At 42.2% G+C, this 25,743-nt stretch overlaps 1 protein-coding gene across 1 annotated transcript in view; it reads left to right on the forward strand.

Annotated features, from left to right (window-relative positions):
* The window catches only part of ttc27 (tetratricopeptide repeat domain 27), a 101,191-nt gene that overhangs the window by 58,699 nt on the left and 16,749 nt on the right, over positions 1-25,743 (forward strand). The window contains exons 11-16 of the mRNA XM_080481056.1: positions 3,903-3,998; positions 7,344-7,466; positions 20,739-20,966; positions 22,711-22,809; positions 24,830-24,882; positions 25,452-25,617. Coding sequence (XP_080337182.1) covers positions 3,903-3,998; positions 7,344-7,466; positions 20,739-20,966; positions 22,711-22,809; positions 24,830-24,882; positions 25,452-25,617 — 765 coding nt within the window. The remainder of the gene's footprint in view (positions 1-3,902; positions 3,999-7,343; positions 7,467-20,738; positions 20,967-22,710; positions 22,810-24,829; positions 24,883-25,451; positions 25,618-25,743) is intronic.

Here is a 25,743-nt window from a genome sequence, read left to right on the forward strand (position 1 = left end):
AGTTTGTAGAGCAGGGGTGTCGAACATAAGGCCCGTGGACCAAAACGGCCCGTGAGGGGCTCCAATCAGGCCAAACCACCAAACAAATTGTAAAAATGTCAAAGAAAACATTGATTAAAAAAAAAATATATATCTTAAGAGTAGCGACACAACAAAACACTGAGACCCGGGCTGAGATATCAGTGATGTCTCAATGAAAGCTTGTTACCTCGCTATTATCAAACTAGTTTCAAAGCCATGCTGTCATGCTCCAAAATATTTGATTAAATGGGCTTTTTGTTGGGATTGTAGTAATTTTCAGTAGTAATACCTTGGTTTTGTAAACATATAGACATTTCCATCACAAAGATTCTTCACCAGAACCAAAAAAAAAAACATTTGAAGTGAAGGATTCTATTGCAACAAAGCTTCATCAGTAGGGTAAAACTAACCTGTCTCACGATGATCTAAACCCAGCTCATCTTCCTCTTAGTGGATGAACAATCCAACACTTGGCGAATTCTGCTCCACAATGAGAGGAAGAACAGACATTGAAGGATCAGAAAGTCGCGATGAACGCTTTGGCCTCCATAAGCCAGTTATCCCTGTGGTAACTTTTCTACAAGAATTTAAGAATCTACAAAATACATCAAAACATAAAACATTATATATGTATATAATGTATATATACATATCTGCACTATGTTCACCCACTTTGGTCTTGAAGTTGGTTTTCCATTGGAGGGTGTGTCTCCCTCTGATCTTAAACTGCATCATAACATCATAGCATAATGATGCGTCAAACTGAACCAACTGGTGAGGAAGGCCAGCTCTGTCCTGGGCTGCCCCCTGGACCCTGTGGAGGTGGTGGGAGACAGGAGGATGTTGAAGAAGCTTTCATCCCTGATGGAGACCGTCTCCCACCCCCTGCATGGTACCGTCACATCACTGGGCAGCTCCTTCAGTGACAGGCTTCTCTACCCGCGGTGTCTGAAGGGCAGATACCACCGGTCCTTCCTCCCTGCTGCAGTCAGACTCTTCAACCAAGCCTGCTCCCAGTAGACCACTGACACACCACAACCGGACAATATCACTCCACTCCAGCTGGGCAATAAGTGGTGCAATAACTATAATAATCTATAAAAACGTATTTACTATGTGCAATACATCCACCCCCATATTCTGTACATGTCCACACTTATAGGCACCGTGTGCATAATATTCAATATTTATCTATTTCTATTTTATTATATTGTATTTGTATCAGATTTTTTTAGTTTCTGCTATGTGTGCTTCTTTTCTTTTTTACTATCCTGTCTGTTGTACAACTGCAAATTTCTCCACATGTGAGATAAATAAAGGATATCTTATCTTATCTTATTTGATGTGAAACAGACTTCAACACCAGACTGAAGCTTGTGAAGCCTCAGGAACGCCCATGATCACGGAAGAAACATGAAGCTTCGAAGATTTGGTCAATTTCTTTTCTTGATGTATTAGGTGAATATTGTGAAATTACAAACCATAATAACATTTTTTTAATCAACTGTTGGCACACCATTTCTTGCTTGTGTTGCTTAAATAAATGTGGATGAGATATAGTGGACATTCTTGGATTTCCACTTTCTGCCTTTTGCTGTTAGATTCTTTAAAAATTCACATGAACCGAGCAGCTGCAGGATGATTCTGTTGGAAGATGTAAAAGTAATCTTTTTGTTCATCTGGATGCATAATTGATACACACTTTAATGCCATTAGCCCATGTTCAAATTGAGTTTTTCTCTTTCTGCGATAAATATTTCAGGAGAATTCATCCTTTAATCAGGTTTGAGATTTTAGAGTTGTTTGGGCCCTGGAAGATTTTCAGATTTTCAAGTGCGTCTCGGTGTTTGGAATTTGGAAATGGCTGCTCTAATTTATTCATCTGCTCCATTTCTTCTGTATGAGCGTTGTGTTTCCTTCGTTGTTGGTACCGACACTAGCGGTTCGATTCAGCCCCAGTTTTGTGGCGTCTCGTTAGTGCAGCGTGTATCGCTCGGTGTAAATCAAATCCCCTGAATAATATCTTGTGCACATCTCTGGAAGTTTTAGCCTTCAGTTGAGACTACAAGAAAACTAGTGGGATCATTAGTGGAGCTGAAAAAGCTGCAGCGCTGCACTCTGCTCGCAGTGCCTTTGAGTTATTGAGTAACCTCGTTCTTTCTTTCAAAACAACCCTGAGCCCAAACAAAAGCATTAATCCCACACGGCTTCAAATGTTATTTGAGATGTTGATCAATAAGATGCCTGTAAGCGTGAAGACAGACAACATTCTGAAGACGTTATGAGACTTGAAGTATTCAACTGGACGGGGACAGTTACTGTGCTCCATTGTCGATGCTTGTTCTCCTGGTGGAGGTTGGGTAGTGTGCAGTAAACGCTGGTGGAAGCTCATAGTGGCCTTGACATCCAACTTGTACGTCTGTACCGGGTATGAAGGGCAAAGACTAATGGAACCCTCTGGTAGCTGGTTCCCTCTGGTGTCCCTCAGTGAGCTACGAAGGAGGGAGCATCATGATTTAGGGCTACGTTGCTGCCTCAAGGTGTGCACCATTCAGGATAAAGATCAGGGTGTCTTGTCTGCTGAAGGTTTGCAAAAGTTGGTCTATTTCACAGGAAAATGAGCCTGAAGATGGAAGTGAATCTACTTTTTGGATAAACTGAATCTGAATGCAGCCGCCAGGTTGCTGATTGAGCACAGTGACGTTCACAGCAGACATCACAAACAAAGATAGTGAAATATTTAAAACTTGTGTTCGTGTGTGTGGTAGGTTTAGGGATTGAGAATAGGGGAAGTTTGTTTTGGTATGATTTGTTTCACCAGATGAGTCTGTGAGGCCGAGCACCAGGATCACTGTGGGAAGGATGTGTGTGCAGGGCAGGGATGGCTCCTGGGGGCAGGCAGGTCATTTCTAATTAATGTCTCATTTTTCTTTGCTTTTGAAGCAGCACTGTCTCGAGTGCAGGTCCAATGCTGCCTCCAACCGCTAGAGGCGCAAGAGGCCTTTAGCAGAGCAAGTAGCTGTTTTCTTCTTGATTGACCACAGGAGGAAGATCATCCCTGGGAAGACTGATTGCATGTTTCATTCAAATACGGGAGTACTGAAGGTTTATTTCCGGTGATACTGTAGCGGCGTTCTGTTGTCATACAGTGACATCTAGATCTCCCAGATTCTATGTGCTGGTATATTTTCATATACGTCGCACAACGTTACAACAACAACAACAAAAGTGTGTCCTGTCGTCTGGTAAATACGGACTGTGCAGCACATTGTATTTCTTCATCCTTGTGAGTTGGATTCAGATCCCGTCACATTGTGAAATCGGCCACATCTCAAAGGTTTCCCAGTCTGTGCTGTCTGACCTGCCCCTGGCAGTTATCACTTCCATCAGGGTGGAAGAAACCACAAGAGATGTTTTGTGTTGTGTTGTCGGAAAGCTGATCAGTCTTATCTCTTTGGAAAGGATGACAACCTGCAGCAGAGTTAATGAGAGAAGGAAAAAGCGGCGGAGCATCTGTTGGTCCCTGCTGGCGTCTCCTCAGCGCCGAAGCTTTCTGTCAGTGTGAAAGAGAAACAGTCACCGGTGAGCAGCTGCAAGCCAGCCGACTTGTGTTCCCTGCGCGCTGCTCTTTTCTTGGGGAATGTTCTTGTCATCGACCATTTAGTACCTAATGACCCTTGTAACCCCGCCGGTGCTCAGAGGCCCGTCGCAGTCTGGACGTTAGTGCCGCATCACATTCTCCGTCCATTACTGTCATATCAGGTCATGTGACTGACGCTCCTCTCAAACTTTGATTTAATACAACATTGTTGTGCAGCAATTTTTTTTATTCATTTAGTTTTGGCAATTCTGGTAAAACTGACCCACTTTTCATTTTTCAGGCAATAGTTGACCACTTTGAAGATGAGAGCTGTCCGGCCACCGAGCGCCTCAAAGTCTTCTACTGCTGCCAAGTCCCCCCAAGATGGACTGTGCAGGTACCAAACACTCCTTTTAACAAACTCACTTCTGTCATAAGGGATTTTGTTCTTTGGAGCCCTGAAGTGTCTGGATTTCAAGTATACTCGACACAGTTTTCCGAAAACAAACAAAAAGGATGTCATTGAATAGATAAAGAGTAAATGTCATCGTCTGGCTGCTTTGCCTTTTGTTAAGTGCATTTTATGTATCCATCTACTAGCGTCCTGCGTCTATATTCTGCTAGTTGGTGACTCTTTTTTCATTGATAAAACAAGTAGGCCTTGCTAAGACGGTCCATCTTCTCCTGTGTGACCCTGTAAATGAACCTCAGCTCAATGTCCTGCTCAAAGACTCGAGCGCTTCACCTCAGATTCAGTTTTCTGACGGTGCAGAACAGACTTTTCTCTAAAATGTTGCTTTAACATCATTTAAAGTTTCCGACATACGATATCTGTTATACAAGTCTACAAATAGTTCAACTGTTGGGAGTATAATCCAACAACTTGTGTTTGTGTATAATATTGGAAAGCGCATGTGAGTTCCATCGTCTATGGTGAATAATACAATTGAAAAGGGCTCCTGACAGGATTTTGCTGTTCAAATGACAACATGTTTCAGCAATACTTCTAAAGACTATTGTCTGTGAGCAAATAAGATTAGAGCTCAAACCACTGATGAGCTTTTTGTGTTGAGGTCCATTTATGCTTGACGTTAAAACTGTGACGGTTGTGAACGGAGCTTCTGTCAGTCTGCAGCATCCGTTGCTGTTGCAGAGTAATACCACTAGTGACCTCTAGAGGTAGCGTGGAGCTGTATAGTTCATTTGTGACAAGAGAAAGGAATAAAGAAGAAACAGAAAGTTCCTTGACGGAAAGACTATGTGAATGTGTGTGTTCTACATGTCTTCACCTGGACATCAGCACAAAGAAGCTTTAGATGAGTCCACAGTTTAGAAATGTTTTCACTACCAAAGGAATCAAATTGTCCCTCCAGACCAAATTTTAAACACTACTAGAAACACAAATATTTATTTTAGGACTAGAACTCTTGTCCCATATGAACCCAACAACGTTCACTGCTTTCAAATGGATTAAAAACCTCAACAACCTTTGAAATGCAGAATAATTTTAAATGTCAAGGAAGCATAAAGGTGCCGTTGCTCTTCTGATAAGGCAGGTGTGCTAACCACTACCTAACCTTTACACTTTAACAGCTTGACAAATGACCAGCAATGTGTCAAGAGGGTCAGGAGGATCCTTTCTGCTAGTGTACTTTTTTTTTTTTTCTCCCAATCAAAATGAAATGTAAAAGTAATGGAGATTAATTCAAATTATAAAGTAGACTTCACAGCATAACCAGAAGTGTTAGGCAGTAGAGGCCAGATATTAAGACTATAAAAGATATTTTGAATGATGAAATGACATCCTTACATGGGGCTCTTAAGCTTTGTGTTCCCTATATAATCCAACAACAGTATGTTAGTATGTGAAAAACATTGGAAAATCCATTCTGGCGACATGGTGTGAGACATAACCTGAATAGTGGGGGAGACTCGTCTCTCCCCACTTTAAAACCTGTGATAAACGAAACATTCTCACAAAGGAACAAGCAAGACTTTAAAGTGACATGTCAGGTAGGTTAGCGTGGTTAAAAGGACAGATTTTCCCTTCATGTCAGCAAGATTACATCTAAACCTCTTTTTCTCTGTGTCACATTGGCCTGCCTGCCTGCAGCCTGCATCTCCTCTCTGCCTGGACTTTCTGAGCTTTGATTGATCGTCTCTGCTTCAAAGCCTTCCTGTTTTGTTTTCAAAGTAATCCCAGGAAAAGCTTTCAGAGACTCAGCGGGTCGTTGGACTTAAAGGTCTCCGAGGGGCTGTAGGTAACTGCCCCAATGACGTTTTGTGACACATTTGCCAAAGCTTAAAATACCACAACAGGGAGTGAAGAGAAATAGTCCACTGCTGTAACACCACAGTGGATAGAGGAGGGAATGAAAGGGAAAGAGCAGTGATACAGATATACAGCAGATTGAAGGAGGAGGCGTCACCCAGGCAACGTGTAATAACTGATAACGGCAATAAAGCCAGAACTGAGGCGTCTGTATGGCTGTCCGGGGACTTGTAAGTGGGTTGGAGCGAAGGATTGCAGCAGGCAGTGCGATGCATCCAGGCCTCACAAGACATCCAAGGTCTGCATGGAACAAAGCACTGAAGGCCTGTTTATGGCAGGGTGGCTTTCAGCAGGGGCGTGTGTGGTAATTTGTTTTCATACGAGTCCATTTCATCTTTATGGCTTAAGGGCCTTTCCATACTGCTGGCTTCACATTTCAGACTATTTTCTGTAGGTCATGTACAGAATGTTTGATATTATTGCAATTTGAAAGCAGGGCACAGATGTTACAGTTGATTAGCATTTAGCTTCAGGGATTTCGGATATGTTGGATGAGCCCCAATCATCCTGTGTGTCCAGTCATATTTATGGATTCGACACCTCAGTGCACTGGTTTGGGACTCCTGCTGACTTTGTGGATCCACTGACCTCGAGCTTCAGCACCGATCAAATTCTCTACCGTTTCATAAAATAATCTGAATGAAATGAATCATTCGGAATTTCTGAAGTCACTGAAACTAAATGGTCTGTAGCACCTTAATATGTAATAATGTTATACATTTTCAACTCATTGACTCATAATGTCGCATTTTGTAATAAAACTCTTGAAGACATTTTGTAATAAACTTATTATATATTGCAACAGTTATTACACAACGTGGGTTAAATGATTAAATGCACTCAGTGGCACTGACGATCTGGTTTCACTTACAATCTGGTTTCATTTCAAGAAAATAGAAATGACTGGAGGAAATACTGATTGGCTTGTAACTTTAAAAAAGTTCAACCGGATTTCTACCATTGTCATGTTGGCAGGACATGAGCATAATCTTATTTTTTTTCTCATTATTAAGCATTGGACCATGTATACAGATAAAGGACAACATTTATTACCTATTGCACCAAATTATTACATTTTTTTAAAAACACATTTTGTTGGAATATGTAACAAGTTATTACAAAATGTGGCAAAGTTTGTTAGAAAATTTATATTTTTTTAAAAATGCAGCAGACTTTTACAAAATGTGGCATTATTACATAATGAGTTGAACATTTATTACGTTATTGCGATACATATTGCACCATTATTACATAATGTGGTGCTACATGGTCTGTAAAAAAGTCCCACCTCATTATTATCCATCACAAATAAGTAAATAGCCGTAATTTGTGGTCCCATGTGAGCCGTTCTGTGTATTTAATGTCTCTTTCATGATTGCAGCCTCGGTTTGCTTTTGTCGTCCCTCACAGAAACAGCTGGCTAGCCTGCTGACGGACCTCGGCTGCCTCAGTTCAGCTCTGCTTGTGTACGAGAAGCTGCAGCTCTGGGAGGACGCGGTGATCTGCTACGAGCGGCTCGGCCAACATGGAAAGGTACGCACACGTTTTCCAGACAATGGATTTGTTGGGATCCTTCAGCCTTCGGTGCTGAGCACAATCCGAACTCACCAGGTTTTTATTGCACTGCATTTGGACGCAGTGTATTTTCCTGAACGCTGGTGTGAGATGGTACAATGTGACTTTTATCTGCATCTCATGGTCTTATCAGCCAATCCTGCTTGCTCGGCATCAATATGTGCTAAACCAGCAGCAGCAAACTAGTGCTGGAGAAGGTTTTTATTGACCGTTTACCTGATTGATGCCATTGGAAAATATTGGGAGGAAACGAGTTGGCTCATATTTTAAAATGCTTAATTGTAAGTCATATTTAGGAAACATTTTTACATGCTAAACAATCAAATGGTACTACTTTTGGTGCCAAATCAGAATGACTTTATTAATCCCTGGGGGAAATCCTTGGACATAGCTCCACACAGAAAGAAAGGGATAGTTTAGGTTAAATCAGTAATATTAATTTACATATGCTAAGTTAGTGGTGTCGGCCGCCCTCAGCCTGCTGCCCCAGCATGCAACACGACAGAGGAAAGCGCTCGCCACCACAGACTCACAGAAGACCTTTAGCATAGTGCGGCAGGTGTTGAAGAACTTCATCCTCCTCAAAAAAAATAGAGGCGGCTTCGGCCCTTCATGTTCGGGGCTTCAGTGTTTTTCACCCAGTCCAGTTTATTATCTATGATCTTTTACCAAAGTTTTGCGACGCGTCGGACCTCCGCTCAGCTTCAGTTGCATATATTTGGGAGGGCTCTTTTATGCAAATGAGCGTGTTTCACATCAACAATGAATCCGATGGATTTGTGGACACTTACCTTTATTCTGTGCTGCACATGGGTTCATTGCATTAAAATTTGTATTCAGATTAATGAAGATGATGGATCAATCCCTGTCTATAAACGATTAAAAGAGAGACTTTTTATCTTTGTGTTCTTGTTTATATCTGACACTCTTAAATGAACAGAATCGCTCTTATTTGGACTGGGTTTTTTATATAAGCCATACTTCCATGACACATTTAGTTCTTCAATTTTCATCCCTTTTCATTCCATTCCCTGAAATTTAACACAGTCAACTCCTTCAAATGTAAACTGAATTGGTTTCATGCAAACTCTTGGGAGAAATTTCCTTAAAATTCAGCTGTTTCTTCTACTTGAAGCGTTTATTTTCATTTCTTGTCGGCCATTGTAATGAATTATAGTATCTGAGCTACACTGATGGCAGGATTTTCTAATCTGTGTGTGTGTGTGCTCTTGGTTCAAGGTGACCAGAGTCTGGATTAATTCAATTAACTCCGATCAGCTCTTTTTGTGCCTCAAAGTTCATGGTCGCAGTGGTGAGAGGGAGGGTGTTACATCTTGCACGCGCACACACACACACACACACACACACACACACACACACACACACACACACACACACACACACGCACTCAATATTTTTTTTTGTTTAATATTTTTTTTAATGTGTATTCAAGAGGAACAGAGGCACTTACACATGCCAGGGCCCACTGATGTCACCATTAAACATGGTATAAACATCATCAGATTTAGATTTGAACATTTTTACAAACAAACATCGATTACAAAAAAAATCAAACCAGATAGACAATGCAATGATAAATACATATATATATATATATATATATATATATATATATATATATAGTCTATATAAAGTAAATAAACGGGTCTACCCATCTTCTTTCCCACTTATATCCAGTTCAGGGTCGCGGGGTGCTGGAGCCGATCCCAGTGTACTGTGGGCGAGGGCAGGATTCACCCTGGACAGGTCGCCAGTCTGTCACAGGCCACAGACTGGCCGGGTCTGATAAAAATACATTAAAAAATAGGGGAATTATATTGTTGCAAAATAATCCATAAACATAAGCAACTTCCGACTTGTTTGCCGCCACGTTAGCATTTTGCTCGGTTTTCACACTCCGCAGCTCGGACCTTGTCTGGGTCAAGTTGTTGTGGTTTGTGGTAACCGTCTTGAAACAGCGAGCAGTTCAGCCTTAGTGTCTGTAGAAGTCGTGTTCAGGACGGCTTTTTCGGTTTTGCACCTTGAGGTTGGATCTCAAAGATTTTGGTCCAAACAAATGTAATGTCCAGGTTGTGACCACCACAACCCGTGTTGTTCATTGTCAGAGAGTTAGTGGAGCCCTGGAGAGAATCAATATCACTGCAGCCTCACTTCCCGCCTCAGCTGTGTTTGCCATCTATCAGCTAATTGATAGAGTGTGTAAATGTTTTACTGGCCCTCGCTGTGCCTGGGCCTCCTATAAATCTTCAAGACCTGCTGTATCCTTTCTTTTTATCTGTTGTTTAAAACAAAACAGCAGATCACGTTTTCTTCTTCACGTTCTTTGCCTCCTTTGTTGTCTTCTTCCTTTGTGTCTTTTTGTTCTTCATCTTCTTTCCAAACAAAGCCTGTTTTGAGTGCACAGCGTCCACGATGACAAGAGGCTGTTGGTGCACATGAGGGGGTGAAGGGATGGGGGGGGTGAAGGCTGCCCCAAGATGCAGAGTGCTGCTGTTTATTTCAGCCAGACGATGCTCTACCGTCCGCTGAAGCCTGTTTCACTTTGCACTTTATACTGGACTTGTGACTTAGATGTACATCTGGGGAATTTCAAAGAGTTTATACTTTAGGCATTGTACAATACACACATGGTGGTTGCATCACATAATGGCTCTTCATTCAGCTGTGTGTTTTAAGTGTATATGAGTGCAGTTATTTCTGTAATATTTCCACACCAGACATTTGGTGAAACCTTGTGAGCGAGTTAGTTCCTTTGCCTGCTTTTTCCCCCTCGGTTCTAAATTAAGCCTCAGAGGAATCAATTCAAATGCAAAAGTGGTTCTTTGAAGACAACAAAATGTGTGACCATTTGTCTGTTTAGTTGTCAGGATACAAATTTTAAATATCTGTATGTTGCAGTATTGAAGTCAGGATGTCTTTATTTGTAGAAGATTCTTGTTATAAAGAAGAAAAAAAACATGTGCCATGTCAATTTTGTGTTTTAACTCGAAGGAAACCAAGTGTCTTTATCATAGAAACATCCACCTGCTTCCCTTGTGGCCACCAGGTGGCAAACATCATATGCATTCATGAGAATAAATCCATCAAAGGTTTTTAAAAATGGACCAACATTAAGGTGAATTAATATTTAGTTTGTGACGGTAGCAACAATAACGTTCTTTCTTCCTCATTCTTTTGTTTTTCAGGGGAAATTTGATAAAATGCAGTTTTTGGTTATTGTATGAAAAGTAGTGATCTGCCAAGTTCAACCAGAACAGTTTACAGGGTGCTGAAGGAGGTTCTGCTGTTATTTATAAGAAAATAGATATTCCTGGATATTTTGGGGTCTAAAAGTAACTTTCACAGAATAACAAGTGTAAATGTTATATCTTATTTCTGTGTGAACATTTCATTGCAATCAATTTGAGTGAGTATTTTCACACACTAGTATTTGTTACCTACTCCTGTGCAGTGGCCATTGACGCAACTGCTAAGAAAGGTTTATTCATTACTCCCCATTTGTTTCTGGAGCAATGAGATGTGTAACACGATCTGATCTACCAGAGGTCCACATTTGAGCTGCTTCTTTCAACATAAATGAGCAGACTTCCTATTCGCAATACCTTCCTGAAAAGAAAACCTGCACCAGCTGCTAATCACTCACTCTGATGAAGTTCAGTCTCCAGAATACAATACTGGGTCTGTTCTGATGGTGAAACTCTTGAAATCTGGTTGTAAAATTTGGATTTTGACTGGCTTCTCCAGAGTCCAGGTCCAAAGTTCAGTTTCTACATGAACTAGTTCGGTTCATAATTCAAAGTTTTGAACTAAATTCCCAGTTCCAAAAATCAACTAGTTCATAGTTCTTTTTTTCTTTCAATATGTTGCTGTGAGCTATTACCCTCAGAATACTGGCATTTCCCCATTGTTGCCACCCATTCAGTCCACACTAGTAGCCAGCTGCAGCTTCACACCCCGACACTTTAAGTACCTGATTTCCGGACTATTGAATATAAGCTGCACCAACCAAATTTAAAAAGGAGAAAAAGAAATGTCTGAGTTACGTGATGCACCTCAACGCATCACCCAGTATCAGCAGCATGAAGCTCGTTAACCCTTACAAAACTGAGTCGTCCGCTGCAGGGTTCAAAGCATGGTAAAAAAAAAAAAACGTAGCGGCTAATCGTCCGGAAAGTACAGTAATCATACGAAGATGAAGTATTAACGGTGGAGGCAGAGTCTGAGGTAGTGCTGCTGTCTTCCATTTGGTTTTGCTGCGATGCTTCGCATTTTGATGATGCATGCGGCGGTGCGACTCTGTGGTGGCTGCTGTTGCCAGATTGGCTGTTTTTCCCCTACATGTTGAGGCCCGTTTACGGTGAGCTTTAGCCGGGTTTTCGACTGGGAGGCTCTATAGAAATCTGGCACTCTCTGAAATGTTGAACTGTGAGAGATTTTTACTTTTCTAATGCCCAATCTGTCTTTGTAATACAATTTATAAAGATTCAAACATACAGTGGGGCAAAAAAGTATTTAGTCAGCCACCGATTGTGCAAGTTCTCCCACTTAAAATGATGACAGAGGTCTGTAATTTTCATCATAGGTACACTTCAACTGTGAGAGACAGAATGTGAAAAAAAAAATCCAGGAATTCACATTGTAGGAATTTTAAAGAATTTATTTGTAAATTATGGTGGAAAATAAGTATTGTCACTTCAAACAAGAAAGATCTCTGGCTCTCACAGACCTGTAACTTCTTCTTTAAGAAGCTCTTCTGTCCTCCACTTGTTACCTGTATTAATGGCTCCTGTTTGAACTCGTTATCTGTATAAAAGACACCTGTCCACAACCTCAAACAGTCAGACTCCAAACTCCACTATGGCCAAGACCAAAGAGCTGTCGAAGGACACCAGGAAAAGAATTGTAGACCTGCACCAGACTGGGAAGAGTGAATCTACAATAGGCAAGCAGCTTGGTGTGAAAAAATCAACTGTGGGAGCAATTATCAGAAAATGGAAGACATACAAGACCACTGATAATCTGCCTCGATCTGGGGCTCCACGCAAGATCTCATCCCGTGGGGTCAAAATGATCATGAGAACGGTGAGCAAAAATCCCAGAACCACACGGGGGGACCTGGTGAATGACCTGCAGAGAGCTGGGACCAAAGTAACAAAGGTTACCATCAGTAACACACTACGCCGCAAGGGACTCAAATCCTGCAGTGCCAGATGTGTCCCCCTGCTTAAGCCAGTGCATGTCCAGGCCCGTCTGAAGTTTGCCAGAGAGCACATGGATGATACAGCAGAGGATTGGGAGAATGTCATGTGGTCAGATGAAACCAAAATAGAACTTTTTGGTATAAACACAACTCGTCGTGTTTGGAGGAAGAAGAATACTGAGTTGCATCCCAAGAACACCATACCTACTGTGAAGCATGGGGGTGGAAACATCATGCTTTGGGGCTGTTTTTCTGCCAAGGGGACAGGACGACTGATCCATGTTAAGGAAAGAATGAATGGGGCCATGTATCGTGAGATTTTGAGCCAAAACTTCCTTCCATCAGTGAGAACATTGAAGATGAAACGTGGCTGGGTCTTCCAGCATGACAATGATCCCAAACACACCGCCCGGGCAACCAAGGAGTGGCTCCGTAAGAAGCATTTGAAAGTCCTGGAGTGGCCTAGCCAGTCTCCAGACCTCAACCCCATAGCAAATCTGTGGAGGGAGTTGAAAGTCCGTGTTGCTCGGCAACAGCCCCAAAACATCACTGCTCTCGAGAAGATCTGCATGGAGGAATGGGCCAAAATACCAGCTACTGTGTGTGCAAACCTGGTAAAGACCTATAGGAATCGTTTGACCTCTGTTATTGCCAACAAAGGTTATATTACAAAGTATTGAGTTGAATTTTTGTTATTGACCAAATACTTATTTTCCACCATAATTTACGAATAAATTCCTTAAAAATCCTACAATGTGAATTCCTGGATTTTTTTTTCACATTCTGTCTCTCACAGTTGAAGCTATGATGAAAATTACAGACCTCTGTCATCATTCTAAGTGGGAGAACTTGCACAATCGGTGGCTGACTAAATACTTTTTTGCCCCACTGTACATAGCTGTGAAACAAGATATGAAACAAGTGTGGTCAGTTAAAGTTTATGTGATGTTGAACTGAAATCGCCTCTATAATTAGAGCTGTTATTGCAACTGTTTTTGAACCATTACTATAGGAGAAGAGAACTATAGCGTGACCTGAACCAACTGCCCTACATTTCAGACTGCACTTTAGAAACTGTCATTGAGGTACAAACCATCTTATTGCCTCCCTTGTCACAGCTACACACGTTTATTCTAAATCCACGGAAAGAGGTGGAATCCAAGTCATGCGATTGTTTCAGAACCTCTGATAAAACTCGCATCAAGAGATGCTTGTGCCCACGCAACCCCCCCTTTTCCTACTCGCTCCCAAACTCATTCAGAACTTTTTCACATTTCCACTCAACACTTTGTTCTTCATCAGTGTCGACACAAACAGCTATTCATGTCACCGGGCCGTCCTCTGGTTTTAAAGTCTTTGTACATTTCTGCATCAACAGTGACTTGCAGTTTCAGAGCTCATCAGCTCTCGTTTCAATTTAAGTGCTGTGGGGTATGAAGGAGGAATTTGAAAAAAGTCATTTCAGGTTATTTATTCATGAAGAAAATTAATTCGGTCAGCTCTGCAAAAGTAGTCGCACATAAGACGTCCGAGCACAGAAACGGTGTCATCCACAGGTCACATACAGTCTGGACTTCTGCCTCAGCTCCCCTTCAGACCTCAATCACACCTTTTTAATCTCAAAAGAAACGTGTAGCAACCAATAGTCCAGGAACATGCGAGTACAGATTGTTGCTTGGTAAACACATCAGCATCAGGTCAGAAGACTAGTTAGTTTTTTTGTGCGAGAGGAGAGCTGACCGCTTCTTAATTACAATTTTTTTTATACTAATTTTTCCCATTGAGAGGGTCAGCCTGCCATTAATGTCTTCCATAGAGTTGCCTCCGTCTACTGGAAATGTGCATGCGCGGCAGCATACGCGACCGTAAGTCTACTTGGACAAACTGCCTGAAATGTGTTTCTAGAGAGCGTTTAGGGATTTTTTGTCATTCTGCACTACAGATGTGTTAATTGCATTAAATATTTAATCACATTAGTCATGATGATGGATTAATCTGCATTAGCGCATCACTTTTGACAGTCCTAATAGGAACGCTCCACCAGCCCACCTCATTTTGGTTACCAGCAGTCGCATAAGTACATTTGCTATGTACGTAGTACAGGTATGTGCCAGGTTATAACCTGAGCAGGAGCCGCGAGGAAGTTTCAGTCTGATTTTCTGATTTCTGAAAAGGGACAGTCGACAGAAATAAAACAAGGAGTTTTTGTTTTGTTTTGTTTTTTGTCCTCTGCTTGTTTTTCCTCTTTCCTCTTCATCAAGTGCATACAAACACACGGATTAAGTACAAAATCTTACCTGCATGTCCAGAGCTCTCAGTAAGACTCTGTTATTCAATTACAGTCTGCTTGGTCTCGCCAATTTGATTATCCAGTTTGCCTCTGGCTAATAATAAAAGTGTCCTGCTCCGTCTCTTGTCTTAAACCATGAGCTGCAGTAGTGCCAGTCAACAGTCAATGCTGTGTACTCACGGGAGTACAAAATAAGGCAATCCATTTGTCTGGAGTGGTTTGGTTGCTGTCCAAGGCTGTTTGTTTTTCCTCAGCGAGGCTCACTCTTCGCCCCCCCCCAACTTCCCTTTGTCACAGTTGCTTTGAATCACAGTAACTATAGAATATTGCATGTAAATATTGTCACTGACTTTTGTGTTAAGGATAGCCCTATTGCTTCTGTTTCACATAATGGTTGTAGTGTTTGCCACTGCATGCGGAGTCTGTTGTGATTTTATTTCAAGTCATTTCACCTTCATTTGAAGAGGAAGTCCATTTGAATCAGGATTTGTTTGGGGGACTATTCAGTCATCCTATAAAGAATACAGCACACTCACTACTCGCCTTTATCACAGAGGACATTGACTATGACTTTAATAGATTTCATGTTCAAGATTACTTTATTAGTACCCGTGGGTAGACAAAGGAAGTAATGAAGGCCACACACAGACCAATGTAATGGTGTTTCTTGAGGTAGTAGCATAACTTTGTTGTTTGATGTCTGTAGTAACCTGTTCATCGCAGTCAGTGGTATGGGAAACAAAGGCCGCTGTTCATTCCGTCTATCGCCAATCAACACAACTGCCTGTCAATCAGTCCATCTGTACCTGTTTTATCCAGCTCGTTGCAGGGAGCTGGAGCAGATCCCAGCTGGATGAAGATGCATGAGATGTCATAAACAGACAGAGTTCTTCGGAGGGCTCACTCTGCATCACCAGAAGTTTATATACACTCACCGGCCACTTTATTAGGTACACCTTGCTAGTACCGGGTTGGACCCCCTTTTGCCTTCAGAACTGCCTTAATCCTTCGTGGCATAGATTCAACAAGGTACTGGAAACATTCCTAAGAGAGTTTGGTCCATATTGACATGATAGCATCACGCACTTGCTGCAGATGTATCGGCTGCACATCCATGATGCGAATCTCCCGTTCCACCACATCCCAAAGGTTCTCTATTCGATTGAGATCTGGTGACTGTGGAGGCCATTTGAGTAAAGTGAACTCATTGTCATGTCCAAGAAACCACTCTGAGATGATTCGCATTTTATGACATGGCGCGTTATCCTGCTGGAAGTAGCCATCAGAAGATGGGTACACTGTGGTCATAAAGGGATGGACATGGTCAGCAACGATACTCAGGTAGGCTGTGGCGTTGACACAATGCTCAATTGGTACTAAGGGGCCCAAAGTGTGCCAGGAAAATATCCCCCACACCATTACACCACCTGTTCTTAGCTGACAGGAGAGGCACCCGGTCTGGTCTTCTGCTGCTGTAGCCCATCCGCCTCAAGGCTGGACATGTTGTGCGTTCAGAGATGCTCTTCTGCATACCTCGGTTGAAAGTATGGTTATTTAAGTTATTGTTGCCTTTCCATCAGCTCGAACTAGTCTGGCCGTTCTCCTCTGGCCTCTGGCATCAACAAGGCATTTGCGCCCACAGAACTGCGGCTCACTGGATATTTTCTCTTTTTCGGACCATTCTCTGTAAACCCGAGAGATGGTTTCCCAGTAGATCAGCAGTTTCTGAAATACTCAGACCAGCCCGTCTGGCACCAACAACCATGCCACGTTCAAAGTCACTTAAATCACCTTTCTTCCCCATTCTGATGCTCGGTTTGAACTGCAGCAGGTTGTCTTGACCATGTGAGTTGCTGCCATGTGATTGGCTGGTTAGAAATTTGTGTTAGTGAGCAGTTGGACAGGTGTGCTTAATAAAGTGGCCAGTGAGTGTAGTTCTTTTCAATGTGTGTGATCGTCTATCACCATGTTTCAAGAAACAGCGTAAAAGTTGAGCTCCGTCCATCCAACTTATAACCTCCTAACAATATTGCTGAAACCTTGGCAAGGCAGCTTTTTGTTTTAAGATGCTGTCGTCGAACAGAGGCAACAAATACAACCTGAACCTGGTGCAGCTAATGCGAGCACGCACAAACAGTTTGGCCAAGAAAATAATGACGGCCACACACAGACCAAATTATCATTCGAAACGCTGGAAACAACAGTGCACGCACCGAAAGGTGAAACTACAAAACTCAAAACCACAGAGGTGGAGTGGACCGTATTGGTGGTACAGGAGATGGTGGGAGCTGCACATGGAGAAGGACGTAACAGCCAGGTGTGAGGACCTGCAAAATAGATCAAGGTACAAGAATCTGTTGGCCTGAAGGGAGTGAAGGAAACGACTGAAAGGCATTTGTGAGGAAGATGATCCTCAAGGTTCTTCAATCAGTTCCCGAAGTGAACCTGCAAGTGGAGAGGGCTCATTGATCCCTTATAATCAAACCTGATATCCCCACTGCTGCACCGAGATTCATAATTGTGAAATTTGTTGATAATATGCAAAATACGCCATCCCGAGTCCAAATAAAATTCTCTATAAGGCAGGTCAGATATATTTTGATCACGATTACTCTCCGGGGTTCCAGAAGAAGAGATCAACACAGGTGAGAGTTGAAACTAAACAACTGAAGCAGAAAATCTGAGCCAAATTAATCTACCTGGCACAACTAAAGATGTCTACCGAGTCAGGAGGAACCAGGACATGGACATGCCCTGCCGATGCTCCAGAAACGTGGCCTCCAGAGGCAGCAGAGCTACGGGTGGAGGAGAGACCTGCTGGTGCTGTCGGCCACCAATGTCAAGGCGTTCTTACATTAGTGGGGCTGAGGTACCAAACTCCATGTCCATGTTAGGAGGACGATATTACAGGCTTTATCATAATGGACGGAACTTAAATGAGCCGCCAGCAAAGAGCCTGCAGGCTCAACAGCGCCTCCCAGTGAAATGGATGGTCTTATTTCTTTTGCAGACTTCAGAGCCTGTGGGAATCTTTTTCTCAACTGTATTCAACAAGTGAGACTCTTTGCAGCAGCAGAGCACATCATGCTGTCACTTTGCAGAGATATGATGTCTTTCAGTATCCCACTGCCTCCGGCTTAGTCCTCAGGGTGATCTTTGATTTGATTGATTTCCCTGTCTGTGGACTGTAGTTCTAATAATTATGACCAGCTATCAAGATAAAATCTACAACCCTCCTCCTGTCCTTGTTGTTGTGTTTGGGTGCTGCATTTCATCAGGAGATTGTATGACCGCAGTGAATATCACCTCACTCATGAATATGTGGAGTAAATATCAGTAATTACTCTTGTCAGGGAGTATGTGAACTACTCATAAATCGACAGTCACTGGTAGTGGTCTCCCAAGCGATCACTGTATCTGTAGCATCCGTAGCATAGTGAAGAAGACAGCTTGTGAAGATCCTGCATGAATTGAGCATAAATGTGATACGATCTACAGCAAAGCTCATTTATGTTCACATATATCGGCACTTTAAACCGTGTAAACTGAATTAAAATAAAACAAGAATAGATGTGTGTTTGTTGTTATCACTTTCAGGGCAAGTTTTGGAGAAGCAGAGGCTCAAAACAGCATGTACCTACATGCAGAGGTAGAATCTGATGGCATGAAGCCTGTTAACCCTTAAAAATCCATAAGTTAGCCACGTCATTTTATAAGCGTGTGAAAAAGGTAGCGGCTTGCAGTCCCCTAATTACGGTGGTCTTAAAGATGGCTTTGTAACTTTCAGTTTTGCACAGCTCCACAATTCTTTCATTTTAAGATACAAAATGTAATGGATTCAATGAAGTGAAATGAAGTTGGTTGATTGGTGTGCTGGTTGACTGACTGGTTGGTTAGTTGGTTGGCTGACTGACTGACGGACTGGTTTACAGGATAACTAAAAAATGTGTAGATGGATTAAGATAGTAAGAGCCAGGTAAAAAAAAAAAAAAAAAGGTACCAAACTCTGATCAAATAATGGTGTAACAAGACTGTCAGCAAGTTCGAGGCAAAATCTTTTTTCTGTAGAATCATTCATCTTTATTTCATTACTCTGAAAGGGGAATATCACGTTTGATGACATAATTGTAGTCATGTTGGCTCCAAGCAAACAATGAGTGTTACATGTCGTGTATCTTGAGTTTTGACCGTTTGAATAACAAATACAAGGTGTTTGTTTTTCCATTGTGCCCGTACGAACCTGACAGCATATGGTTCATCTCCAGTGCGCTGAATGAGATTCAGAAAAGCTTGTTTATGTATTTATTTTCAGCAGGCTGGATTATTGTACTGATGTGTTTACAGCCTCATGTGAAAATTGTCCTTTGAAATGAATTAAGAATGAATTTTTGAAGTGATGCCAGAAAGCTTGTTGTCCGCTCATGTAGAACTGTATTATTTCAATGTTGGATGCGGCGAGCGAGTCCGATGTTTGCGGCGGTACCTGGAACAGCGTGATGTGTGTGATTCTCTGACCACAGGATGTAATATTTGTGGGTGATTTGAGACGCCAAATACCAATGTGGGAAAAGCTCAAAGTTGATCCAATGAAAAAGATGAGTGTGTGAAAGAATGTTAGACATTTTAAAGTATTTCATGCTCTTATATGCATGTCTTCTATTTCTTTGTAAAGCACTGTGAATTGCCTTGTGCTCTATAAATAACTTTGGCTTGTCTTGCCTTACAAAACGTAATAGAAGCTCTGTGGGTTATCATTAATTGCAGTAAGTTGTATGCAGTACAACCTCTTCATAGTTGCGTAGTTCAGATAACAATGGTGAGGTTTCTAGTTTCAAGGTGTGCTTAAGCTCTTGGCCCAGCATCAGTCCCATCTGACAGGAAGAGTCAGTGAAGGAGCACAGTGAAATGACAGCTCGATAAGACCTGCGAAGGCTGGAGCGTCCCTGCGCTCAGTTTGGCCCGAGAGCCAAAACGAGTGCCTGGGATTTGGAAAGAGAAAACCGTTCCACTTTCACAACAGTGTGAGCCCCAAGCTCAGGCATGCATCGGTGAAATTCAGTGATTAGGTCCACAGATGACTTAACAGTTGCTTTGTGTGTAACATAATCTTTATACTAAATTTCCATTGTTCTGTTGATTCTGTTATTTTCCTCCTAGAATTGTTTGCTCGTCATGCACTTGAACTGATTTGGATGTAAATGCCCTCAAATCAAAGCTGAAAGTCGGCATTTGCTGCACATTGGGATGCTTCATTTAAACCCCCCTGTCATAGTTTGCAGAGCTGAACATTGCGTCACTGCCCACTGAAAGCAGTTTAGCCAAGTGACAGCTGAAGTTCAGTACTGCTGTTTATCCCTGTAGATTTTGCTCGTTCCCTCCTGTAACTGCACCAAGCTTTTTAGGTTATGTTTGTCCCTGCGGTTGAACTTGTGTAGGGCTGCAACCTGCCCGGTGCCCAGTGCTCGCAAGGATAACATAGATTCATCCAAACTAGAAGCATAACTGATATATCAGGTATGGAGGATGGACTAATGGGTAGAACCTATTGTGACGTATAGCCTTTATAATGTGATAATGAATATTATTCAGATCACCTGAGTGGCCACGACGTCTCAGTATTTTCATGAACACATTTGTTAAAGTCTTCTCCTCCCTACATCCACGTCTCCCCTCACTTGTCTCTCCCCAGATGTTCTGACTCTCCTCTGTCTGTCCACAGGCTGAGGAGATTGTGCGCAGAGAGCTGGAGAAGAAGGAGACTCCCGGTCTGTACTGCCTACTGGGAGACATTTTGAGGGATCATCAGTACTACGACAGAGCGTGGGAGCTGTCGGGGCGCCGCAGCGCCAGAGCCATGCGCTCCAAAGCCCTTCTGCACCTCCGAGAAAAGGAGTTCCAGCAATGTGTCGAATGCTTCGAGCAATCCCTCCAAATCAACACCATGCAGGTAAAGTCACATTCCACCGGAGAAAAACTAAAATCACAAGAAAGGCAGTGATATTTCTCTGTAAAATACACTCAATATTTTGATAGAATATTCAGAATACTCCAGAATAGACTATTTATAGTCAAGTATTTAATTATGGTCCCCAAAATGTATTTTATGTCTTGAAATTCATTTGAAGCTTTTAATCACAATCTTCAGTAACTGTCAGATTTTAAATGCTGACGAAACGTTCTGGACGTTTCCATTTAGCATTTATTGCTCTGGCACAGTGTGTTGGGTCATTATGCAAGCATTATTATTGTCATACTGTTGCACGTTTTTAGATGTCTTGATGTGAAATTCTGTTCCTGAGGCCTGGTCGATGCCAAAAACATAAATAGTAAAGAATAAATTGGGAGCAAAATGTAAAATAGAAAAATAATGTAAAATTGGCACACTGTAAGATAGGCAGCTAAAAAAAAAATCTGATTGCAAACAAATAAACAGTTATATGACAGGTTGGCTGCAGAGCTGCAGGTCACCACCAGAGTTCCTCAGTCTGGTGGTCCTGCTCTTGATGCTCTGCGGCCTCCTGCCCGAGGGGAGGGGGGGGCAAACAGGGAGTGTGCAGTGTGGTACAGTCCTTCACTTCCTGTATCTGCTGGTGTAAATGTATTTAGCCTCGTTTCCACTGCACAGTACGGCACTCTGCAGCGTAGGTGCCAAAGCAACAAAGTTCCAGTGCAGCTTCTTTCCAGAAGCTGTGAGTCTGATGAACAACCTGCCTGGGCCCTCATGCTGCCCTACGCCACCGAACTGGACTGTTTATCTCTGGTCTATATTGCTGCACTATTTAACCTGGATTCCTATATGTTTACTTATTATATTCTGTTATTCTCTAAACTATGGCCACGGAGCAGTACACTGCTACTCCTGAGTTACACATTTTCTCTGTATGTGGAAGCATGGAAATGACAATAAAGACCTTGAAGACCTTTGTTTTGCCAGCAGGCCGGCTCACTTGCCCCTCTTCTGCTTCCATGTGCACCGTTTCCTTTTCGTGTCCTCAGGAGCCGCAGTCTGCCTGACATGGCTTTCAGCCCCTGTGAAACTGACCGAACGTACCTGACGTTAGTTACTTTGGTTGAACTATACGTCAAACGCCTATTTATCACTAAATTTTCACTAAAACTGTGAATAAAAGTCGGCGTCGTCCTCCTAAAGACTTTAAACCTTCAACTATGTTAAGTAGGAGCAGATTTCATGAGATTCTTGTTTTAATTTATTTTACCTTTATTTAACCGGGTGAGTTCCCCATCAAGATAAGATAAGGAGCGCTTCACTTCTTTTAACTTGCGCACTCCTAATTGGCACCTGCAGACTTTCACTGGGCTGACAGGTCGCCTCTTTATTCTCGTTTATTTGAACACCTTCAGAATGCTAAATGGGACCTTCTCGGCTGCATCTGATCAGACATGTTCACCGTCTCCGGTGACCTGCGTCGTCACATGTCCCAGTCGCATGCTCTTGCTACAAAACCACCTTATTGGGGTCAATGTGAGCATGTTCGCCTGCTTGTAGCCTTCAACTCCAGGAGCCTCTGTGCCTCCCAGAACAGCCAACATGGCTGCAGGCTGTCACCCTGGTGTCGGGTTAAATCATGTGTTACCTTACTCATAAACAGCCCTGGAAGCTGTAAATACCTCTGCTTTGACTCGCTGCTTGGATTCAGATGTAATCTCCCTGCCCGTGTGTGTTTGTACAGCTCGGTGTGTGGTTTTCCCTCGGTTGTGCCTACTTCGCCCTGCAGGGCTACGAGGGAGCTGCCAGAGCTTTCCAGAGGTGTGTGGGACTGGAGCCGGACGTAAGTACCTACAAACACACACATCTTTCCTCTCGCAGGATTCTCACCAACTTAATGTTGTGCTTTATTCTGACCCTACCCACCCTGACAAAATTCTTCCACTCAACCTTTTCCTGCACGCTAACCCAATGTACATCTGTTAGTGGAGCACTTTGTTTGGGCCAACTTCAGATTTTATTGACGACTCAGCACTCGCTGCTTCACTGCAAACACTAGTGGTACAGCTCCAATCCCTTCTGGATGCAGGAGAAACTTCTATCTGGAAGTCAAAAGGCTTTTCAACCTCTCCTGCTTTAAAATTCACACTCGCATCAGCTAATAGTAGTTCATGAATAACAAAAATACAGTTAGGCTTCATCATGGTAACAGTTTTTTTTTCGGTCCCTCACAAGTTTCTCACATGCTCAACTCTTTCTGTTTTCTGTTTTCACGTTAAATTCTGCATTTGACATTTTTCATTTTGGAGACGTTGAGCTCATAGTGTTGTATAGTGACATCTAGTGGCCTCAGATGGTGTGAACAGGCTTATTTTAATAGATTAGTCCAGGGGTGTCAAACACGAGGCTCCGATCCGGCTCGCTTAACCACCAAGCAAGTGGTAAAAAATTCAGAGAAAACAGAGATTTGTTTATTAAAAACAAATTTCCTCAGAGTAGCAACACAACTCAACACTGAGACTCGAGCTGAGATATTGGTGATGCTGCCTTGAAGGTGAGCTACCTCATTGCTATCAAACTAGCCTCAAAACCATGCTGTCAGGGTGAGTTTGTAAAAACATGCTGTGGCAGGCGACCAAGCGACACGGTGGGGGACACGGAGGCGACGACACAGATTGCTGGTTCACCATTTCATTAGACGCACGAGACACTCCGCTGTACTTTGGTCCGCCTGTCATCCAGTGTCTTACCACCTCCTCCAGTTTATGGGGAGAGAAGAGATCTGCTCCTCGGGCTCGTCACCTCTCTCACTCACATGCATAATGCAACAGCTATAGGAGAAGTTTTTTTCTGACATTTCAGTCATTTTCCGGAGTAATTCTTTGGTTTTGTGAAAATAATATGTAATGTCATTACATAGACTCTGGGCATCACAGCAAAGAAAAACTTAAAAGTTTAAATTTAAAGGTTACTATAGCACTTTTTACGGTATGTGGTTTCTGAACTAAAATGTGTTTTACACCTCTGTATTAGTCGTTTCTTAATATAAAGTCATACGACCGAACAATTTTATTAATTCATTCCAGACATGTCAACACAAAGATACAAACATACATTTACAGATATATTGACAGAAAATACATTTATACAAATTTGTGCGTGTGCGCGCGTGCGTGTTATAACAATATGTGAAGTCAAAGTTTGGCCACACATAAGTCGGTACACAGAGCATGTTAGAGCTCTCTGAAACAGCAGTCAAGGGTCAGAGAAGATTTCTAGGGTGTGAGATTAAATGCCAACATGGGTTGTCAATAAGGCTGTTAATAAGATGTATTTGACCTATTTAACATGATATTTTGCTGCCTGGTTATTGACCCAAATGGAAAAGCTGTTGTGAGCCTCCGGCCCAGCCTGGCCGATGCTGGAGGGGTTTGTCTGTCTGAGCTGTGTTGAGAGCTTTAAGGAAGAGTCATCCAGACCTCAAATTCAAAATATCAATTTGATGTTTTCATCAATGGCTTTCAGCAACCAATAATGTGATACCATGCCTGTAGTGAAATGACATTGAGCCAGTATCATGATAAGAATTTTTTTTCCAATAATCTAATAACTTATTCCATTATTGAAATACCTTTAAAAACCCTTTGACAATGTAATTACAGCAGCCAATATTGCTGCTCTTTCTGAAATGTAATTTCACAAATGCATTGATTGAGAAACCATTCTGTGCTGCGCTCTCGGTTTAAATGGTGACATGATTCAAACTAACAGAGGAATCACGGCAGATTTAATTTAGATCTCTCCAAAACAAATCTATGATGCAGTTTTCGTTCTTTTTGTCTTGACCTCTGTCCTGCTCTCAGAATGCAGAAGCGTGGAACAACCTCTCTACTGCCTACATTCGCCTCCAGAAGAAGTGAGTACGAGTGTGGAGTGGAAACCCTGGATTTCAGCAGCAAAGTGTTTGGATAATTTATATTCGTAGCAAATGTAATATACTGTGAAAACAATGAAATACCATCGGAAGCATTCCTTCTGCGTGTTTTGAAACGTGATCCCCAAGTCACAAATATTCACACGAACATTGTTTGACCTAATGCCACACAAACATCCAGTACACTTTCACATATAAAGTGTACATTTCTACTTTACTGTTGTTCAGTTCTAAAATTTCATACAAGAGAATAAAGAGGCATAAACAAGTCATACATACAAAAACTTTAAAGTACAATAAAGCATCAAGTAGATGAGACAGAAGCAAACAATTATCTTTGTTTTACAGTCACAGAACAAAAGTAGAATTAAATTAACCTCTCAGAGTTTGACATAATAAAAGTCGTCCGGTGAAGTTCATTGTTCATCGCACTCTGACTGGATTCCATGCTCGGAGCTGAAAAAGCCCAGCTGATTCACTCAGAACAGGCTGTTCTTCGATCTGGCGCCTCACCTTTGACTGCTCCCTCCTCTTGTCGCCCTCCTCGGCAGAAACAAAGCCTTTCACACGCTGCAGGAAGCCCTGAGGTGTAACTTTGAACACTGGCAGATCTGGGAGAACTTCATCATCGTCAGCACCGACATCGGGGAGTTTGCTGAAAGTATCAAAGCTTACCACCGTCTGATGGACCTGAGGGAAACCTACAAGGACGTCCAGGTGAAACATTCTGCTTGCCGCATTGTTCTGAGTCGAGCACGATCCTGATTATAATAAGACCCCAGTTTTAAAAAGTCTGACCAAATGTGACATGATTTTTATTTCTGATTATACAAGTATTAAAAA

The sequence above is a fragment of the Lipophrys pholis genome (assembly GCF_963383615.2).
Source record: "Lipophrys pholis genome assembly, chromosome: 15".
In the NCBI taxonomy this organism is placed as follows: Eukaryota; Metazoa; Chordata; class Actinopteri; order Blenniiformes; family Blenniidae; genus Lipophrys; species Lipophrys pholis.